Source organism: Linepithema humile, chromosome 5 (assembly GCF_040581485.1).
Source record: "Linepithema humile isolate Giens D197 chromosome 5, Lhum_UNIL_v1.0, whole genome shotgun sequence".
NCBI lineage: Eukaryota > Metazoa > Arthropoda > Insecta > Hymenoptera > Formicidae > Linepithema > Linepithema humile.
In genome coordinates this window covers 6436434-6453466 of record NC_090132.1, presented here as the reverse complement: position 1 = coordinate 6453466, position 17033 = coordinate 6436434, and the positions used below count along the sequence as shown (strand labels likewise).

The following is a 17033-nucleotide window of genomic DNA, read 5'->3' as shown; positions in this document are numbered from 1 at the left end:
AGCGTTTATGTTTATTGCAGTTATCAAAGGGTCATGTGTTTAGGATCAAGAAGAAGTAAAGATAAAAAAAGGTTCAAAGGTTCGAATAAAAAGAGTAATCTAAGAAACTATAAGTTGCGGCACGTAACATCACTCGTAAGGATTCAAAGAATCGGGAAATTCATATTTTTGCCAGACTTTCTTGCGAATGATAACAAGGAGATAACGGCGGCTCGTGACGCGGCTAAAGGAGGTACGGAGATGCAACGCGAGACGACTCATCGCATGCTCACACGCTCGGCGGAGACTCCGCCGTCCTACAGGACGTCGTAATTCGACAGGAACAAACGACGATGCTGGAAAAGCTAGTACGTTGGTCGCGACGTCGTTGGTGGTGACGACCGCCTGCCATGTCGGGCGATTTGTGCGTCTAGACGCGTCCTTGTACGCATGTATAGTGCGCCGCGGCTCCGACTCATTCGCGCGTTGATTCATCGTAACGGATTTAGACTAACTTACGCGATAGAGGCACGCGTATCTCGTTCTCTCGTGGTCCGAAGCGTATAATTTTCACTGACGAGCCGGCTTCTGTGAGATGAGAACCCGTACTACGCTGGTATATATCGTAGACACTTAATTACAAATCCATTTTTTTTTTCACGAAATGCCTAGTCAAGATATAACTAGATCGTCAGATACTTGACGAAATGTCCGACACGTTTATTGTACGTTTATTATAAACAATATTGCATACTGCTATTGTATTGTGCATTATACAAATACAACGTGCCGTCCTTTCTTAATACGTCTGTTAGTTAGGAATGAACTTGGAATTATTTTACGCTTCACCAAAAAATAGATTTTACTTTGGACTTGTCACGTAAAACAAGAAAGGTGGGTAGTGATGGACTTTATTTTTTTACGAAAATGCAATTGCATAAATAATGTGAAAATTTCCAAATTCTTTGCACATCGAGAATTTAGACACGATATTCGATATTATATCGCAACAACGAATCAAATTCTTCGTGTATTTGCGCGAGTAATAAATTTTAAATACCGAGACTCTCTCTAAATCGACAATATATCAAAAGATAAAAGTAGATATCAAAAAAAGATAGTACCTTGTGTAAAATTCGATAGAATGATTTGTGTGCAAGTAACTTGTAAATTAAACGTATCGTCCTCCGATTGATAATATTTCTTAAGAACGTTACGATCGCACCTACGGCCGGCGCCTGAAAGTATCATAAAACCGAAACTCGCGACAGAAAGAAGAGGCAAACACGCGGAACCAATTATATTATTTCCAGCGCACATATCGTATCGTCTGCAAACAAGACAAACAAATATCAAGAAACCGACGAGAAATCCGATGGTGTGGAGACGATACACGTCGACAACTTTAGAATTGGCGCCTGGGTGCGCAAAGAGGTGTTACTCTTCTCGTCGCCGAGCGGCGGTCCTTAAGAACGGTTGTTGTCTTCACCGTCGTAATCGTCGTTGTACTGCCAACGCCGACGCCGACGCAGACGCCGACGTCGGCGTCGGCGTCGGCGTCTTCTTGATCTTCGGATTGTCTTTAGTCACGAAGGGAGAGAGAGAGAGGCGCCATTTTCGACCGACTGAATAAATACGCGTAAATTCCGTCACGGTAGTTAGTGGATCCAGGCCGCGCCTATCAAACGAATGTTTTGCTGTTTATTTTATGTATATATACGCATACCGGAGACAGAAATGTTCGTCGCATGCACGCCAAACGTTTGATTTGTTTCTTGCATCGAATAAGCCTTGGCGCCTGTCGCCTCTATTACTTTTCTGCATGCTCTTCGGCGAAGACGCGGCGCGGCCTAATCGATATCCTTCGACTTGAACGATAACAACCAAACTGCCTATCAATCGTGAAGCACGAATAAGCGAATGGCTTCGCCGCTATAATAATAATAAATTTACGAGCGCTATTAATAATAAAATAGTATGAGTCAATCGGAACAAAGTATTACGATGTGGCAACGCAAAAGTCAAAGTATTTGACCAACAATCATTTAAAACCATCATTTAACTGCAAGACATAAAGTGATATTTTATTGGCATTTTGTATTTGTAACATTGCGATTTTACAATCTTGCAATCTTACAAAGATGCTGTATTGTTGATAAACAATTGGTGATGCATAATATGAAGAATCTATTTATGTGCGGATATTTAATGTATAAACTGGTCATTTTTCCAACAGATTTATGGAATCAATAAATATATTACTGTAAATTAATGTTAGATTTATACATACAATTTAGTTTATACGCGGGAAAATATTTCGAGCACAACGAATTAGTTTCAGTTTTGCTACGATTGAAGGTGTATTAACGATTGGTTTCATTATCAAGCAATCACAGATCTTTCTGATACAGATTCTTTAAAAAAATTTGCGACAAAATTCGAGAAGTTTCCTGTCTCAGCGGAACCTGATTCGCGACAGTTTTAAATTGAAACGAATAATTGTTGCACAACGTCTGCAGCGCGACAAACATGTGAGAGAAAAAGCAGAATCGTCGCGACGCGTGCTGTGAATAGACCGTTGCTCCTGGATGGGCGATTCAACAAACATCGGCTAAGGCACATTGTGTTAGATAAATTGCTCGGCAGAAACGCACCTGTGCGATCGCAACATACTCGTAGGGGCGATGCTGCGAGCTGGACGACGGACACATATATACGACGGACAGCGAAAATAAACGGCGTCGCGCCGTCTACTGATGCGACCTGCGCGGCCTACGCAATTCGCGCTTGCGTTCGCGCTCGTACTCGCGCTCACGCACCGAGCTGATCGTTCCTTACAATTCCTCTCATTCAATTCTTCGTGAGTGATAAATATTTTTCTCATCTTGTGCGACAATATTTTTCAAAAATATAATATATATTCGTTTCCTGCTTAGTGCAATTATTCCTTGAATAATAAAACTATTCCCAACAACGATTCATCAACATACTTGACAACAATTTTATATCTATGCAGGGATAAAACGTAAGCAATATTTATAGTCCGTAAATTATTATACATTAGAACATGTATGTATATACATATAAATTCAGTAAGCAAAATGTTAGGGTTAGCCAATAAATGAATAATAAAAATAATGATCTAAAAAAGTAAAGTTAGAAAAAAAAAAAAAAAAAAATTGATATACATGTTTGATGACGATGTTGATTGATGATATACATGTCATTCGTGTCATCGTAATCGCTGCATATATGTGGAATGAAGATATCTAAGAAGCAAAGCTTGAGATATGATCTCGAAAAGGACAAAGGTTCTAAAAACTTCGTGGAAATTGTAACATTAAGAAGATAGTAATATAGCGCGGTGTTCATAGTCCGTTTTTATTCCAAGATTATTTCAAGTACTATCTTATGTTAAGATACTGTAAGATACTAATGTGACTTTCTGATAGGTTCATGGCATCTAAGACCATACTTCAGACAATCTTAAACACCGCCCATAGTGTAGGATCGTAGTTGAAATATTGGATTCATTGAACCCAAGTTAGCCCTGTCGAAAGACCGCCCACAAAGAGTGAATAGCTGAAATATGTTACAAATATGCTACGAATATGCTACGAATATGCTATGAATATGCTACGAATATGCTACGAATATGCTACGAATATGCTACGAATATGCTACGAAATATGTGAAAAATGTGTTTCCTACCTAGGCAGCCATTCGTGAAAATATTTCGAATCGACCTGAAAATTGTGTTGGCACTCTCTGTGGATGGTATTTCGACAGGGCTAACTTGATGGGTCCAATACTTGAACTATGATCCAACGAACATCTACTTTTACGAACTGCCGGATTTTCTGCGAAAGTAAAATTAAAAGATATCTCTATCTTAGTAAAACAACGTTATCTAAATAAAACAAGCAATTTTACTTTGAATTTCGAGATAAAAATCCGGATCAAGTATCTTTCTCCTTTTTTATAGATTTATTGTAACGTTTTAATTCTCTTTTCTTTTCCATTTTAATAGTGATTTTTCCAGCAATTCCGTATTTCCTCGTCTTTTGAACGTAAACACATGATTAAAGATCCGCGTGAAAAACTTATAACAACATCGCAGAGCACAGAATCTGTGGAGCGGTCCTCGCATGATTATCTTTATTGCGCAATGTAGACACATCACGCTGGCAAGATACTGGCGTCTGCCAAGAAAACCGAAAACGCCAAGTAGTTCTTCCTGTTTTCTCGGAAAATCGTCTGGCTACGTGCAGATATTTGCGGACGACGCGTATTTGCCAGTAACAACAGGCGATAACTTCTAACGAAGTCGACCGGACAATTTTTCTCAATGTTTTTCCTAGATAAAGAGCAAAAATTTTTTCAAATTCTACATAAAAAAGTTTGGAGTTTGCTTCAAAAATAAAAGCGCACGCATTTATTCTCTCCGCACGGAATAAGTATGTCTCGAAGCGAACTTAAGCGAATCGATCAACGATTTTTGAAATCTCTTTTTCGTTTAGACCTTAAGAAATATATAACACTGTACAGACAATTACATCTTTTGCGAAAACTTGAAAAACAATTGTACTCGTAGATCATACCACCTTCTGCAACAATAAGCTACAACAGGAAACTACGGCGCATTATGTTTCATGATACTTTCAATTCAATCATGTTGATTCTCATAAGGATAGGATCCTGCGTGCAATAGCGCTCGCGATTGACGTAGATCAATCGATATAATTTGTGACGTTGTAATGTCGTACGCTCCTCTTAACCCGATTCCTTGACCCGATCGCAACTAGCTCTGACTGACTCGCTTGCACGTGACACGAGGAAATTCTTTCTAATCTCACATGGATCATCTTGATGACCAGGCAATTTCTTCGTAGATAACACTGACGTCATTAGGGTTTCACAATAATTGACGTGATGGAAGCAGTTGGAATTCCTAAGAGGATTTAACAGTCGTCATAGAGTTTAGCTTTGTTATGAGCGTGTTTTGTTCGTTTGCGGATATATATAATTGCTGTCACAATTTTTTTTCTACGCCACACTGCGCCGTGCAATGTCGTCTTGCGTTACCTCGCCGCTTCAACGTATCACATCGCATCTATCACGCTACGTACATGCGTGGGCGTCTTATATAAACGATCGACTGATTTGCACTTGTGCGACTGTGAAAAATAGGATAGGATATATTTGACAAAAATGGAACCTCTCCAAAAATCAAATATTTCAAAATATTTATACGCCAAATGCAATATCGAAAATATTAACTTTGATTTTAACAACAGATTGCTTGTAATAAATACAAGTAGACGTTACAATTCCAAAATATTAAATCTAAGAGTCCAGATATTTCATTTTGAATAGGTGAAAACACGCAAAGAGAGAGTGAAAGTGAGAAAAAGAAGGGGATGAGACGAGTTTTCGTATAGAGAGATATTTTTTGCAACAATCACGCGCAAAAATTTGTGCAAACATTGTATCGAGATAAAATATCGCGCTTTAAACGTCACATATTGACAAATATAAGGAGAATATCGGCCTGGACTTGATATTATATAGCAATCGATCATTGAATGAGTGTGAATATCTTCCTAGAATAATACAATTTCTTATGAACACAAATGAGGCAAGAATCTCGTAACCCCTCTACAATTATGCCTAATTCAAATGTGATTAAAATTCCAAGAAATTTATATATGCCGATGTCTGGTTTAATTTTTTTAGAAATATACATAGCTACGTTATGTGTATGAAAAGATTGTGAATCAGAACATCTATATGGCGACTCTAAATTATATTATAGCGCTATAACATAACTACGCATTCACAGCGTTCTACATTCCCACAAGTCGAATCGTCGAGACGAGACGAGACTAGATAAAGTATAGTATTATAAAACGGCAAAGTATGTGTTGTATTTATTCAAGTATCATTGTATAGTATCAATGATAAATATCGACACAAGAACTGCATGTAATTTAGTCCTGGATAGTGATTATACGATTTAAATTATTATTCTGAAACTTATAATTTCAAAATGCTATAAATAATATGGACAGTACAAAACGTCTTGGGGCATCTTAGAGATATCCTGATGTCCTGAGGATTGTCTAAGAACATCCTGATATTCTCAGGATATCCAGGACCTTTTGTGCTGTCTGGGATTTCAATAAAGTAATATTTTGTTATTAAACAGTTTTGATGCCGTCAATGTTTTACGTCAAAATAGATGTCATGTCTAGATAAATTATGTCAAAGCTTAAATAAAAATATGGAAGGTAATCGTCATAAAAATTTTTCCAAAGAAAAATCTATCATCAGAATCATAAATAATTTTTTAGTCCTTAAGTTCATTTATACAGGTTTTTGTAGGCAAACTCCTGGAAATTCTATTAAAAAATTTTCATTTTTAAAAAAACGCTATGTAATTATACTACGTGACATTGTGGCATACGTGACAATTATACTACGTTGCATCATTTTACGAGAGATAAACACGCGTTTTTTAGGATAACATTCCCCTCTCCATAGTGTTTGATCAGTTATAGAAGTAAATTTATTTTAAAAAGGGAAAAGAGGGGAGAGAAGGGCTATCTCGCTTGACAAACTGCGTAGTTTACAGTTCCGGAATGACGCAATACCCGATGGCACAGTGTGGCCACGTGTTTCTTTTCATGTCAGCCTCTCTGCTGCCTTTCCTTTCGATCCCTTCTTTTCTGTAACCGACCATAAAAATGTCATGTGATGAAGGAATGATTCCTTATATTATCTCCCCTCTGTTTCTACTCCGGTGTCTTCCAAGAAAAGAAAATATTGCGTCATTCCTAGTTTATGTATCTCATGAAATCTTTGATAGGACAAGAGCTTGTATCGAAAAGTTCTACGATGGGCAACATAGCTCCAATCATATTAGATATATTTATCTTTACCTAAGCGCGAAAAAGCAATAATCATAATTATCAAACGTGTAAAATGTACATCGCTCAATAGAAGTAAAGAATATAGAGTGCATCATTGCAGATATATTACTGTATTAATCTGTGAAGCTTACGAGATCACAACCGTGACATTTTAAAAACTATTGTTTAACAATTATTTCGAAACTTTTATTGATATCCAGTGAGAAATACACATTGAAAAAATGTTTATTAGATATCTATTAGACGACCTGTTATTTTTCAATGATAGGTATCAGTCTGACAGGTACGTCCTGATATAGATAGCGATATTCCGATTTCTAAGAATTGTCTCAGGACTTGAGGATGTTTTCAGAACCTTTTATACTATCTGGATTAAGATACATGCTGTATTTTCCGACTAAAATTTTTCGTTATTTGTAAAATTCAAGACGACAGAAAAAATTTTTATTAGACTAACGCCCAGTTAATGATAAAAGATAAGACATTAGTGGTGCCAAGAAAATTTTATCCAATAATTATTTGTCAAATAATGTTTAAATTCTATAATCAAAGTACGTTTCAAAGCACTTCGTTAGATTGCATTTTATTTCATTGTACAAAGTACTATAAAGCTATATTATTTACTACATTTTTAATTGTTAGAAATAAAAGAATAAGTTAATTTCACAAGTTGTATGTGCGGTAGTACTTTGCGGTGCGTATTACCGACAGGTGTTTATATACATAGATCGATAGATTAAGCGATCTAAGATGAAAAGCGCGGAACTCCACTCACGTCATCGATATCGGAGCGAGCACACGCGAATAGAAAGAGAGAAAGTGAGACACGCGAATACAAGAGTGATAGATAAATTCGTTACGAATTGCGATCGTACGTGATTTTTTTCTTTGTTAATCCACAGTTTTATTTTTATCTTTTGTAATCGCACAGGTGTCGATCTGTTGTGCGGATTTTTGTTTTGTGTGACAAATAAATTGTACTTTTCAAGCATAGTGAATGTTAATTAAATTTATTGACCACATGCACAGACTTCCATTCCAACTAATAGCAATATTATAGTACGTATGAAAATGTGGAAACATCACGATCAAGCTATAAATTTATACACACATGCCGCGGAGCAGAGATTCCGTCGTAGTATATTGTGTCGTAATATGTCGTGTGTGACACGATTGTAGCGTAAGTAGTGTGAGGTCCTGTGATTGGCCGAGAGGCTGACATGCCTCCGTCGAGCCTCTCTACATTCTCTGACTCACACATAACAAGTTATCAAGTCGACTGACTAAAACATTCCGTGGATAAAAGCGGGGCCTTTTTCAAACAGCAATCGTGCCGTACCAAGTCGATACTTCGAGTAGCGCAACGCGCGATGTCTCGATTGAGATTCCAATTTAAAGGCACGTCCGAGAGCGTGACCTATGACGAATACGCACTACGTCGATTGAATGAATTAAAAGAATAAGAAAAACTGTCAACGATAAGATATTTGTTTGTGCTTCATAAAGCTGGGGATCATTAATACTGGAAAATACCTTAATAACAATAGAATACGAACGATAAATGTTTGTCAATGTCAAAGTGTAAATATTTTTCGACTATTTGACAGAAATTAAAAGATCGCGAATATCAGTGAACAATAACAAAATCTTATTTTTCAGTTAACTAAGTAGAATTAATCTAAAATCAATTTTAACTTGATTTTTAATCGCTCATTAAGATTTTGTTGCAAGTTGAGATTTAACATTAAAAAATGAAATGTTATGAACACGTCATATAGAATATGTCTTTTGTCAAATTTTTATTAAAAAAGTTATACCAAATATTAAAAAATCTATTATTAAATATTCCAATAGACTAAACACTATTTTATTTATTTTACATAAATTTGTTTGAATAGAATCATTTGTCATAAATATAACATATTCGCAAATAATTTGCTTATGTAAATGTAAATTTTATGTCAATTTATTCATTTATCTAAGCATCAATACATTAACGCAGCTTGAAAGATTCCGTTACATGAAATCACATGCTCTGATGGTTCCCCAAGCAATATTACATCAGATAACCGAAGGAAACGCTTCTGTGTAGTTTCGATAATGCTACGCAAATGCTTACACACCACGCTCTATCTCTCTCTCCCCTCTCTTGTTTTCTCCAACAGACTAATGCGTTTCTAAAATTTTTATCCGATTGTATGATATATGTCACTATTTACTGTGCAATGATACGTTTATCAAACAAAAATTAAAGATGTGATAATTAGTACATATATAAAAAACATGTTAATCTCTCTTTCTGTTGGGCAACATAAATGATAAGTCTGTTGATATCAAAATCAATTTTATACGCTTCAAATTAAAAAGAATACATTTAATGAAACAATGTGACAGCTCTTAGCATAAGAAAAATAAACTATATGCTTCGTATAAGAGTTACTTTCGTATCTACGTAGATTTTTGGTAATGAATGAATTTTTACGTACTACGTAGATTTTTGGTAATAAATGATAATAAGATTCATTTTCAAACAGCACCTTAAAGACTCCTTTTAAACATCAAAAGACGTCTTTTAGATGTTTTAGGACTGCGTGCTGTTTGGATTAACACACACAAATACATATACACATTCCCCCAACTCTAACTCTCCCTCTTCCCCTAACCTCTCATATACTATTTTAAAGACGCAAAACAATTTTTTAAAGTTAAAAATACTGAAAAAATTGACAAAAACATTATTTTTATAATTAAGACATTGTAAATGTTGGAGATATAACTTAAAATATGGAAAATTTAATAATCATACATGAACCAGATAAAGATACGTTCGACTTCCTCTCATATATTCCAGATCGCGAAAGAAAAACGAAAGAAAGAAATCAAATGAGACTGCAACGAGAAAACACCTTGTTTTCCTGACCATTGAGAGGCACGTGCTCCACGCGCGAACACTCACGAGATCTATCGATCTCGTTAAATGCTACTACTGATGCTGGTGACGGAAGATCGCGCAGTTAGAGTTATTCTTTATTACGTTCGTTATTATTATTATATCGTCTAAGCGTAGATTCCCTCTCTTCCCGGTATTGGTCTCGGTCTCGCGCCCTCCCTCTCGGTTTCTCGATCTCTCTTTTTCTTTTTCCTTGTCCCTCTGCCTAAATCTTTCTCCCCTCTACCCTCTGCGAGCGATACTCTGTGGCAGTAGCTAGCCTATATAAACCCCCGACGACGCGAAAGCGTCTTCACTCTATACGAGAAGACAGTCTATGTGCAAAGTTCCAAGGCACACGGAATAATACACGGTATAACTCGGTCACTGAAAGAGAGCGTACGTGCGCGTCACACGCTTATATTTTAATACATCTCGAGTAAAGAAAAAAAAAGAAGCAATCGAAGTCCCCTTCGATATCTCGTCTTTTGCCTTTTCAAGTTATCGTCGAACGCTTTATTGCGTTCTTACCCTTGCGGGCAACCCCCCGAACTTGCCAGTGTTCTTGAACGCGAAGCGCTCGTTTCGCACCGCGCTGTTCGTAGTGTCTAACGCACGCAGTCGCGCCAACGTTTGTAATTCTACCTGCTGCCTGTGCGAGAATCGAGGACTTGCTGCATCATAGGAAAACCAACGCACCCGCGGAATTAAGAACGAGAAGGAAGGAAGATTGCCTGAAACTAGTTTACACGAATCTCGTGCCTATATACAAATAAAAATGTCGAGTCCGCGCCCACGCACAGAAATGTGCTACTACATGAAAATAATTGTCATTGGAATGCTCATGGTTACACTGTGCTACCCGATTTTCATTGAGGCGGCAGCGATTCCTTCTGAGGTAAGATACCACTGTATGAATGTAATCGAGTAAAAAATTAAAAAAAAAAAAAATAATGCTGAAAATCAAATAAATCAACTCAGAGATGATAAAAAAAAAAAATTTAGAAAGAAAGGAGAAAGAAAAATAATTCGTGTCACAGATGTGATCCACAGTCAGAACGGAAGTCGCTTTGTGGTCACGGTTTGCGTGTTCTGTGGAACAAAGAAAATAATAACGAATCGCTTTTTTTCTGTAATGTATATTGCAAAGTTTCCTTATCGACAATTCGCGCATATAACGCTCAATTCATTATATCATTATATTCGAGATATAAGACGATGCATAAATCGTAGCATAGTATCATGTGCGCATGTGTGTATCACGCGAAATAACAAATATACACTGTTACATTTCTTTTTCCTTTTTTAAGATCTCGCGCTTATTGCGTAAATAATGCTGATGCATATTTTGTGAAATAGAAAATATAAAAAACACTCGTGCATTGAGCAAGAGAAATCAATTTAAAATTTCTACGACTTATCACAGATAATTGTGTTACGTTTGTTCGTCAAAATTGAGGTTCGTTGAAAATTATTAAATATTTCAAATACAAATATAAATGGTGATTTAATTTCCCCGTCAAATTATTTTATATTTAATAAAAATATTTTTTTAAATTTTAGTAGAATCAATTTTTTATGTGTAGTAACATATTACGCACGTATCTTTACTAGATAATGACGCGTTGATTAAAAAATACGAGATTGTCTGGTTGTTCAAAGGTTGTTCTGTATCAAAACACTGCAATGTGCTAGCAATCTACGAGTAGTTTCATTCATAAATCGAGTCTCCGAGAGTTATAGCTTCAGAGTATCAAACTACGATATCCTTCTATTATTATGCAAAACTGCTTGTTGTTTGCCATTTAATTTTCAGTTAAATAGTTGACTCCATAATCATTGTCGATCGTAGCCGTAAAGATAATAAATCATTAAAAAAATAATAAAAATCATTTCTTATACTAGTTATTAATTACTATATATTAGTTTCCTTTTACAAATTTAAAAATCACATAAAAAGATTATTTGTTAAATTGTTGCTCTGCTATTTGCAACGTGATTGAATCGCATTGTATAAAGAGATATTTAGCTTAAATATGTTTTCACATATACAACACAATTTAATTCAACATAATAAAACACAATAAAATTCAAATAATTCTACGGAAAAATATTTCTACGTCGTATTTATTAGGGTGAATCGAAATAATGAGGAAAAATTTTAGGTGGCATGACACAAAGCAGTATCGCACTTGACACGAAAGGCTATCGAGCTTGCAACTCAATAAATTGCAGTATCGGTCACTTTTCATTCATGTATGGCGTTATTTACTTTATTGCATGTGATTGTCACGTATAAATTTATATATAGATAAGATTGCTGTTGTAGAAGTGCTCGACAACCAAATATAAATGTAAATAATATTATCGGATAAAAAACCTATTTTATTTATTTTTTAATCTTTTCTAAAGATATCTTTGAAATTCGTGAAAACACATTTATATAAAAATGTTTCTGTATCATCTTTAAAGAAGTGCATTAAAATAACGAGAAAATAGAAAGTTCATCGAAAGAAACACAAGAAATCTGTAATAAATTTAATAAAAAGATCACAGCATGTTAAATCCGCCTAAGAAGAACAACATTGTTTTGTTTTTCTTGTTTACAATTATACAAAAAAAAAACAGTAACTTTCAATAAATTGTATTTAAAACATTTTAAGGATTTAACACATTTAGAAAAAGATCAATGTTTTACGTATGCCAAAATGACAATTACTGAAAAAAGGAACACGCGAATAGCATTTGCATGGTAAACAAATTTTAAAAAATTGAACAAAACACAAGTATGTTCAATTACAAAAATGTACATTTAATTACAGCAATTTAGTGAGCAACTACAGCGCATGGCACTGCAGGATATAAAAAATATAAGAATTTCACGATCATTGGAGGACAATGAGGAAAATGTGCGAAATTGTTATAATGGGCCTTGCGGATGGGCGGTCTATCATAAGCATACGCGCAACGTCGAATATTTCATGAAAAACGCGTAAGTGGACATTATTTTTATCAAAAATTTGTACGTACGAACTCTTTAGCATAATATACATAGCATAAAAAATTTAATTAAAGAAATTAATCACTTTTTTTTTGTTAAATGATAATTTTTATCCAAATACTAACAAAAAGAATTATCAAATTTGTATATATGTTCCAAAATATGTTCTAAAATCTTAAAAAATGTAAGAAAAATATGCAAATATTCGCAATAGACAGATCCCTTTCAATATACAAAGGAATTACATGTGTAAAATTCCACAATAATGATCAGGAGTGTGTATTTTAAGTTTTAACACATTGGATAGATGACAAAAAAAAGGTTCTCATTTTATTTGCGTAGTTGTGAATGCGCGGATGAAACCTACAAATGTGTGCGCTCTGGTGACGACCTGTCTGCGAGCGCATACGTATACCGCTGTCGTCAGAACTCAACGTCAGATGACGTCTTGCCGTTGGAAGACACCAACTGAGATGAGGATAGGCAGCATCGTCACGGAACTCGTGTCACACAACTACCTTACAATCACCGCTATCGGCGCGGCGACGCGCATCGCCTTCGTTATCCACCTTTATGATCCATCGCGGATTACTTTAGGACAGATTAGTCTTTTTCCGGACCGTACGAAAACATATCTTCCCTCTATCCACTCGCCTCGCTACAATAAGGATTGTGACAGGTGCTCGATTGATCAAAGTGATACCGGTTCCTCATTATCAAAGTTTGAATTATTACGAGTACAAACGGAGCGCTGCTGCCAGGCGCAACGAATATAGTTAATCCCATTATTGGACTAATAATTTTACAAGCAGAAACAAACTTTGAATGCTGTGTGTGTATGTATGTATGTGTGTGCGTGTGTTTTGTGTAAAATATATTACACATTAGTATTCGGTACAAATTTTCACATCTTAAGCTCGCTCGATTAACACTTATCGTTAATGTTAATTTCTCCCAATGTATCTAAATGAAAACTAATAGTCACACAACGAACCGCCACCGACTATTTAACCTCTATAGTTTTCCTATTTTTATTTATTTTTGCATTATTGCAATGTACTTCAAATTTCATGTCTATCTATCGATTCGAATTAATCATTGAAAATCGAAAATCTGTGCTGTATCCCTATCGATTTTATAATTATTAATCAAACGCGCATCGAATTACAAGGAATAATGACGACAACTTTGCGAAAGGAAAACAACCAAGATTTATAACAATCGAATGAACTAAATGTTGAAAAACTTGATCATTTCTTGCATAGTTGCATATAGGTTCTATAGATCTAAATCCGAAAGATTTACGGATGCACTATCTATTATGTAACTAGTTAATTTAGCTACATCTTACGACATTATTTAATAATTATATAGAAAAATTGTAACGACAATAACAATTTTACACATAGTGTTACCGACGTCTATGCGTTGAGTTGACAGAACAAAAAGGAAGTTCTATTCGCGTAAGCACACTATTTGCGTTTATCATTTGCGCATCAAATTACAATATTCATACTTCGTACTTATGATTAGTTCCCGTATATACCTCGTAAATCGTACGTTTAGTGCTGCTATCTCATCCTGATCGACAGTCTATTCGATTTATTCGATACGATTTTCATTTTCATGAATAAAACGTGAAATTAAATAAGCTAATTCAATACTTATATATTTGGCACTGATAAATATGGGCCTTTAATACCACGCGAAAATAAGAAATTTCCTCACACTTCTTTACTTTTTTTTGTACTTAATGAAGGAGTTGCTGCGAAATATCCGAAATAATTTTTCCTTTTCGTATAATAATAATAATAGATTATTTATGTAATAAGAAATTATCATAATTGTTCACTACTTAACGATCGTACGAATATCGATGACGAATACGATTGTAAGTTATTTGATCCTAATCTTTTGCTTTAATCGTATAAGCAAAATTATCGAGTTATGCAAAACTGCAAAACAGAGCAGACCGTGCAGAATATAAGCATCGCATTGTTATATTTCAAATTCAGCAAAGATTGAAATAAAATATAGGCCAAACAAATTGGAACGCGGTGAATTTCATAACAATATATCATATTTCAAAATTTTTCTAATTATAGGATTCAGAGATACGTTTTATTAAATCTAAATTATTCAGCTGCATAATATTTGAAAGTAACGTAACACGAAAGCTTGATGCAAAAATAATTGTAAAAAAAGCTGGATACTGATACGTTTAAATTTCATTTTCAATACATTCAAAGATTTAAGTAATACATTTTTAATGCAACTAGAGCTCTAACACAAATATCAACGTCTCAAAGAGACAATCTAGATTAAGAATGAAACATAGAATAAGTATTTCAGTTCGTTGTATTCGTACGCAGTATTCATTCGTTATGTAATATAAAAGAACATAAGTTTCATGATTATGATTAAATGTCGATGAATAAACGACTGATATATATTGTGTGTATAATTATTGTCTATCTAATTTTATCACTTTTAATACAATAAAACAAAGTTGTTAGACTCTTATGACTCGTTTTGCTTTGTGTTATATATTTTTCTTTCCCATATCGTATTTTATATTCTTGAAAAGACATTTACTTTTGCAATTATAGTCAAGTTTTTTTTTTCTTTACTTGTTTTCCTTTTTATGTTATTTTACTACTATTTCATATTTTTCTGACTGATTGTGAGTGAATATGTAGAACAAGAAATGGAATAAAAGATAAAAAATATCATATAACACTATGATCATAGAAATCAGGTTTCTATTTTATTTAATGTGTTATCTATCCATATTAACAATATTTTATTTATATTAACAATAAGATTTGTTGCTTTCTATTTGTCATTTATTTTCTAGTCTTACGGTTAGCCAAATATAAAGTAGCAATAAAATAATGCAAAAGAAGAAATAAAGAAAGAGAAAAAATTAGAAGTATGAGAGTTAATCAATTTTTATTGATTATATATATTTAAATTACACAGTCTAACTTTCATACTTTTTCTAATTTTCTTATTTATTCTTCACTTCTTCTTTTGCATTATATTATTGCTACTTTATATCCCATACAGCACAACATATCCTACGTATCCTTAGGACATCTTGGGGAGATCTCGATGTCCTCAGAACATCCTTGGGACACCGAAATATCCTCAATGTCCTGAGGATATCCTGAGAATGTTTTGTGCTGTATGGGATTTGGGACCAAAAGATAAATAAAAAAACAGAAGACAATAGATCTCATTGTTAATATATGAATAGATAACATTAAATAATATAGAAATTTGATTTTTGTCGATGATAATATTGTATGATATTTTTCTATCTTTTACTTCATTTCTCACTCTATACACTTACACAGTCGAGAAATAGAAAGTAATAGCAGAAACATAACATAAAAAGGAAAACAAGAAAAGAAAGGAATTTGACTATAATTGTAATTGTATATGTATGTGTTATCACACAATTATGTACATATTTAAATAATTGCACCATAATTACTGTGCCTTATGATACTTGCTACTTCGTAATCGTTTAAGAAAGATATTAATTTGAGAGAATAACTAGCTTCTTTTCAACCAACATTAACTACTGACAAGTATATTTTTAGTGGCAAACATAATGATATAGCTTATTTAAGTCAAGTGCATTATTTCTATTTAAAATAGAAAGATATATATTTACTTAAAATTTTGCCACAATTTAAAATAATAAATACCAAATATGAGATTTATAAATAGAACAATAGATAAAAATTATTTAAATCATAAAGTCTATAACGGAATTGCAGTAAGAATGAAAAGACATAATGTATCAATTCTTTTTCAGCTGTGGAGAAAAATTTTGTAAAACGTGTCGTATGTAGAATGTTACAAAATCTGGTCAAAGAAGAGAATCATTCAATAAAAACGTGCGTCATAAAAGCAGATAAATTATATCAATTGCTGTATAAGCAATTGCATCGATATGGGTTTTTTGTTGCCCGCAAAAGCAACAAACTGCGCTTTGACTTAAACTGTACTTTGATAATTTATCATTTTGTAAAAACATTAAAAAATTAAACATATAATAATTATTAATAAAATAAAGTGAAAAATATATACTATTATATTGCTATTATATTCTCATAATTTATATTTGTAAAACTTTATTTTCTCAGATCAATTTCTTATAAAATTTATGTATTGTAAAAGT

The 17033-nt window shown here is 33.9% G+C and overlaps 1 protein-coding gene across 1 annotated transcript; it reads left to right on the top strand.

Moving 5' to 3' along the window:
* The first annotated feature begins 9888 nt into the window (after positions 1-9888).
* Positions 9889-15364, top strand: LOC105672698 (uncharacterized). Its single transcript, XM_012367796.2, has 4 exons — positions 9889-9945; positions 10526-10738; positions 12663-12832; positions 13184-15364. The coding sequence occupies exons 1-4, from the start codon at positions 9889-9891 to the stop codon at positions 13311-13313; spliced, it is 570 nt and encodes a 189-aa protein (XP_012223219.2). The 3' UTR covers positions 13314-15364.
* The last annotated feature ends 1669 nt before the right edge of the window (positions 15365-17033 follow it).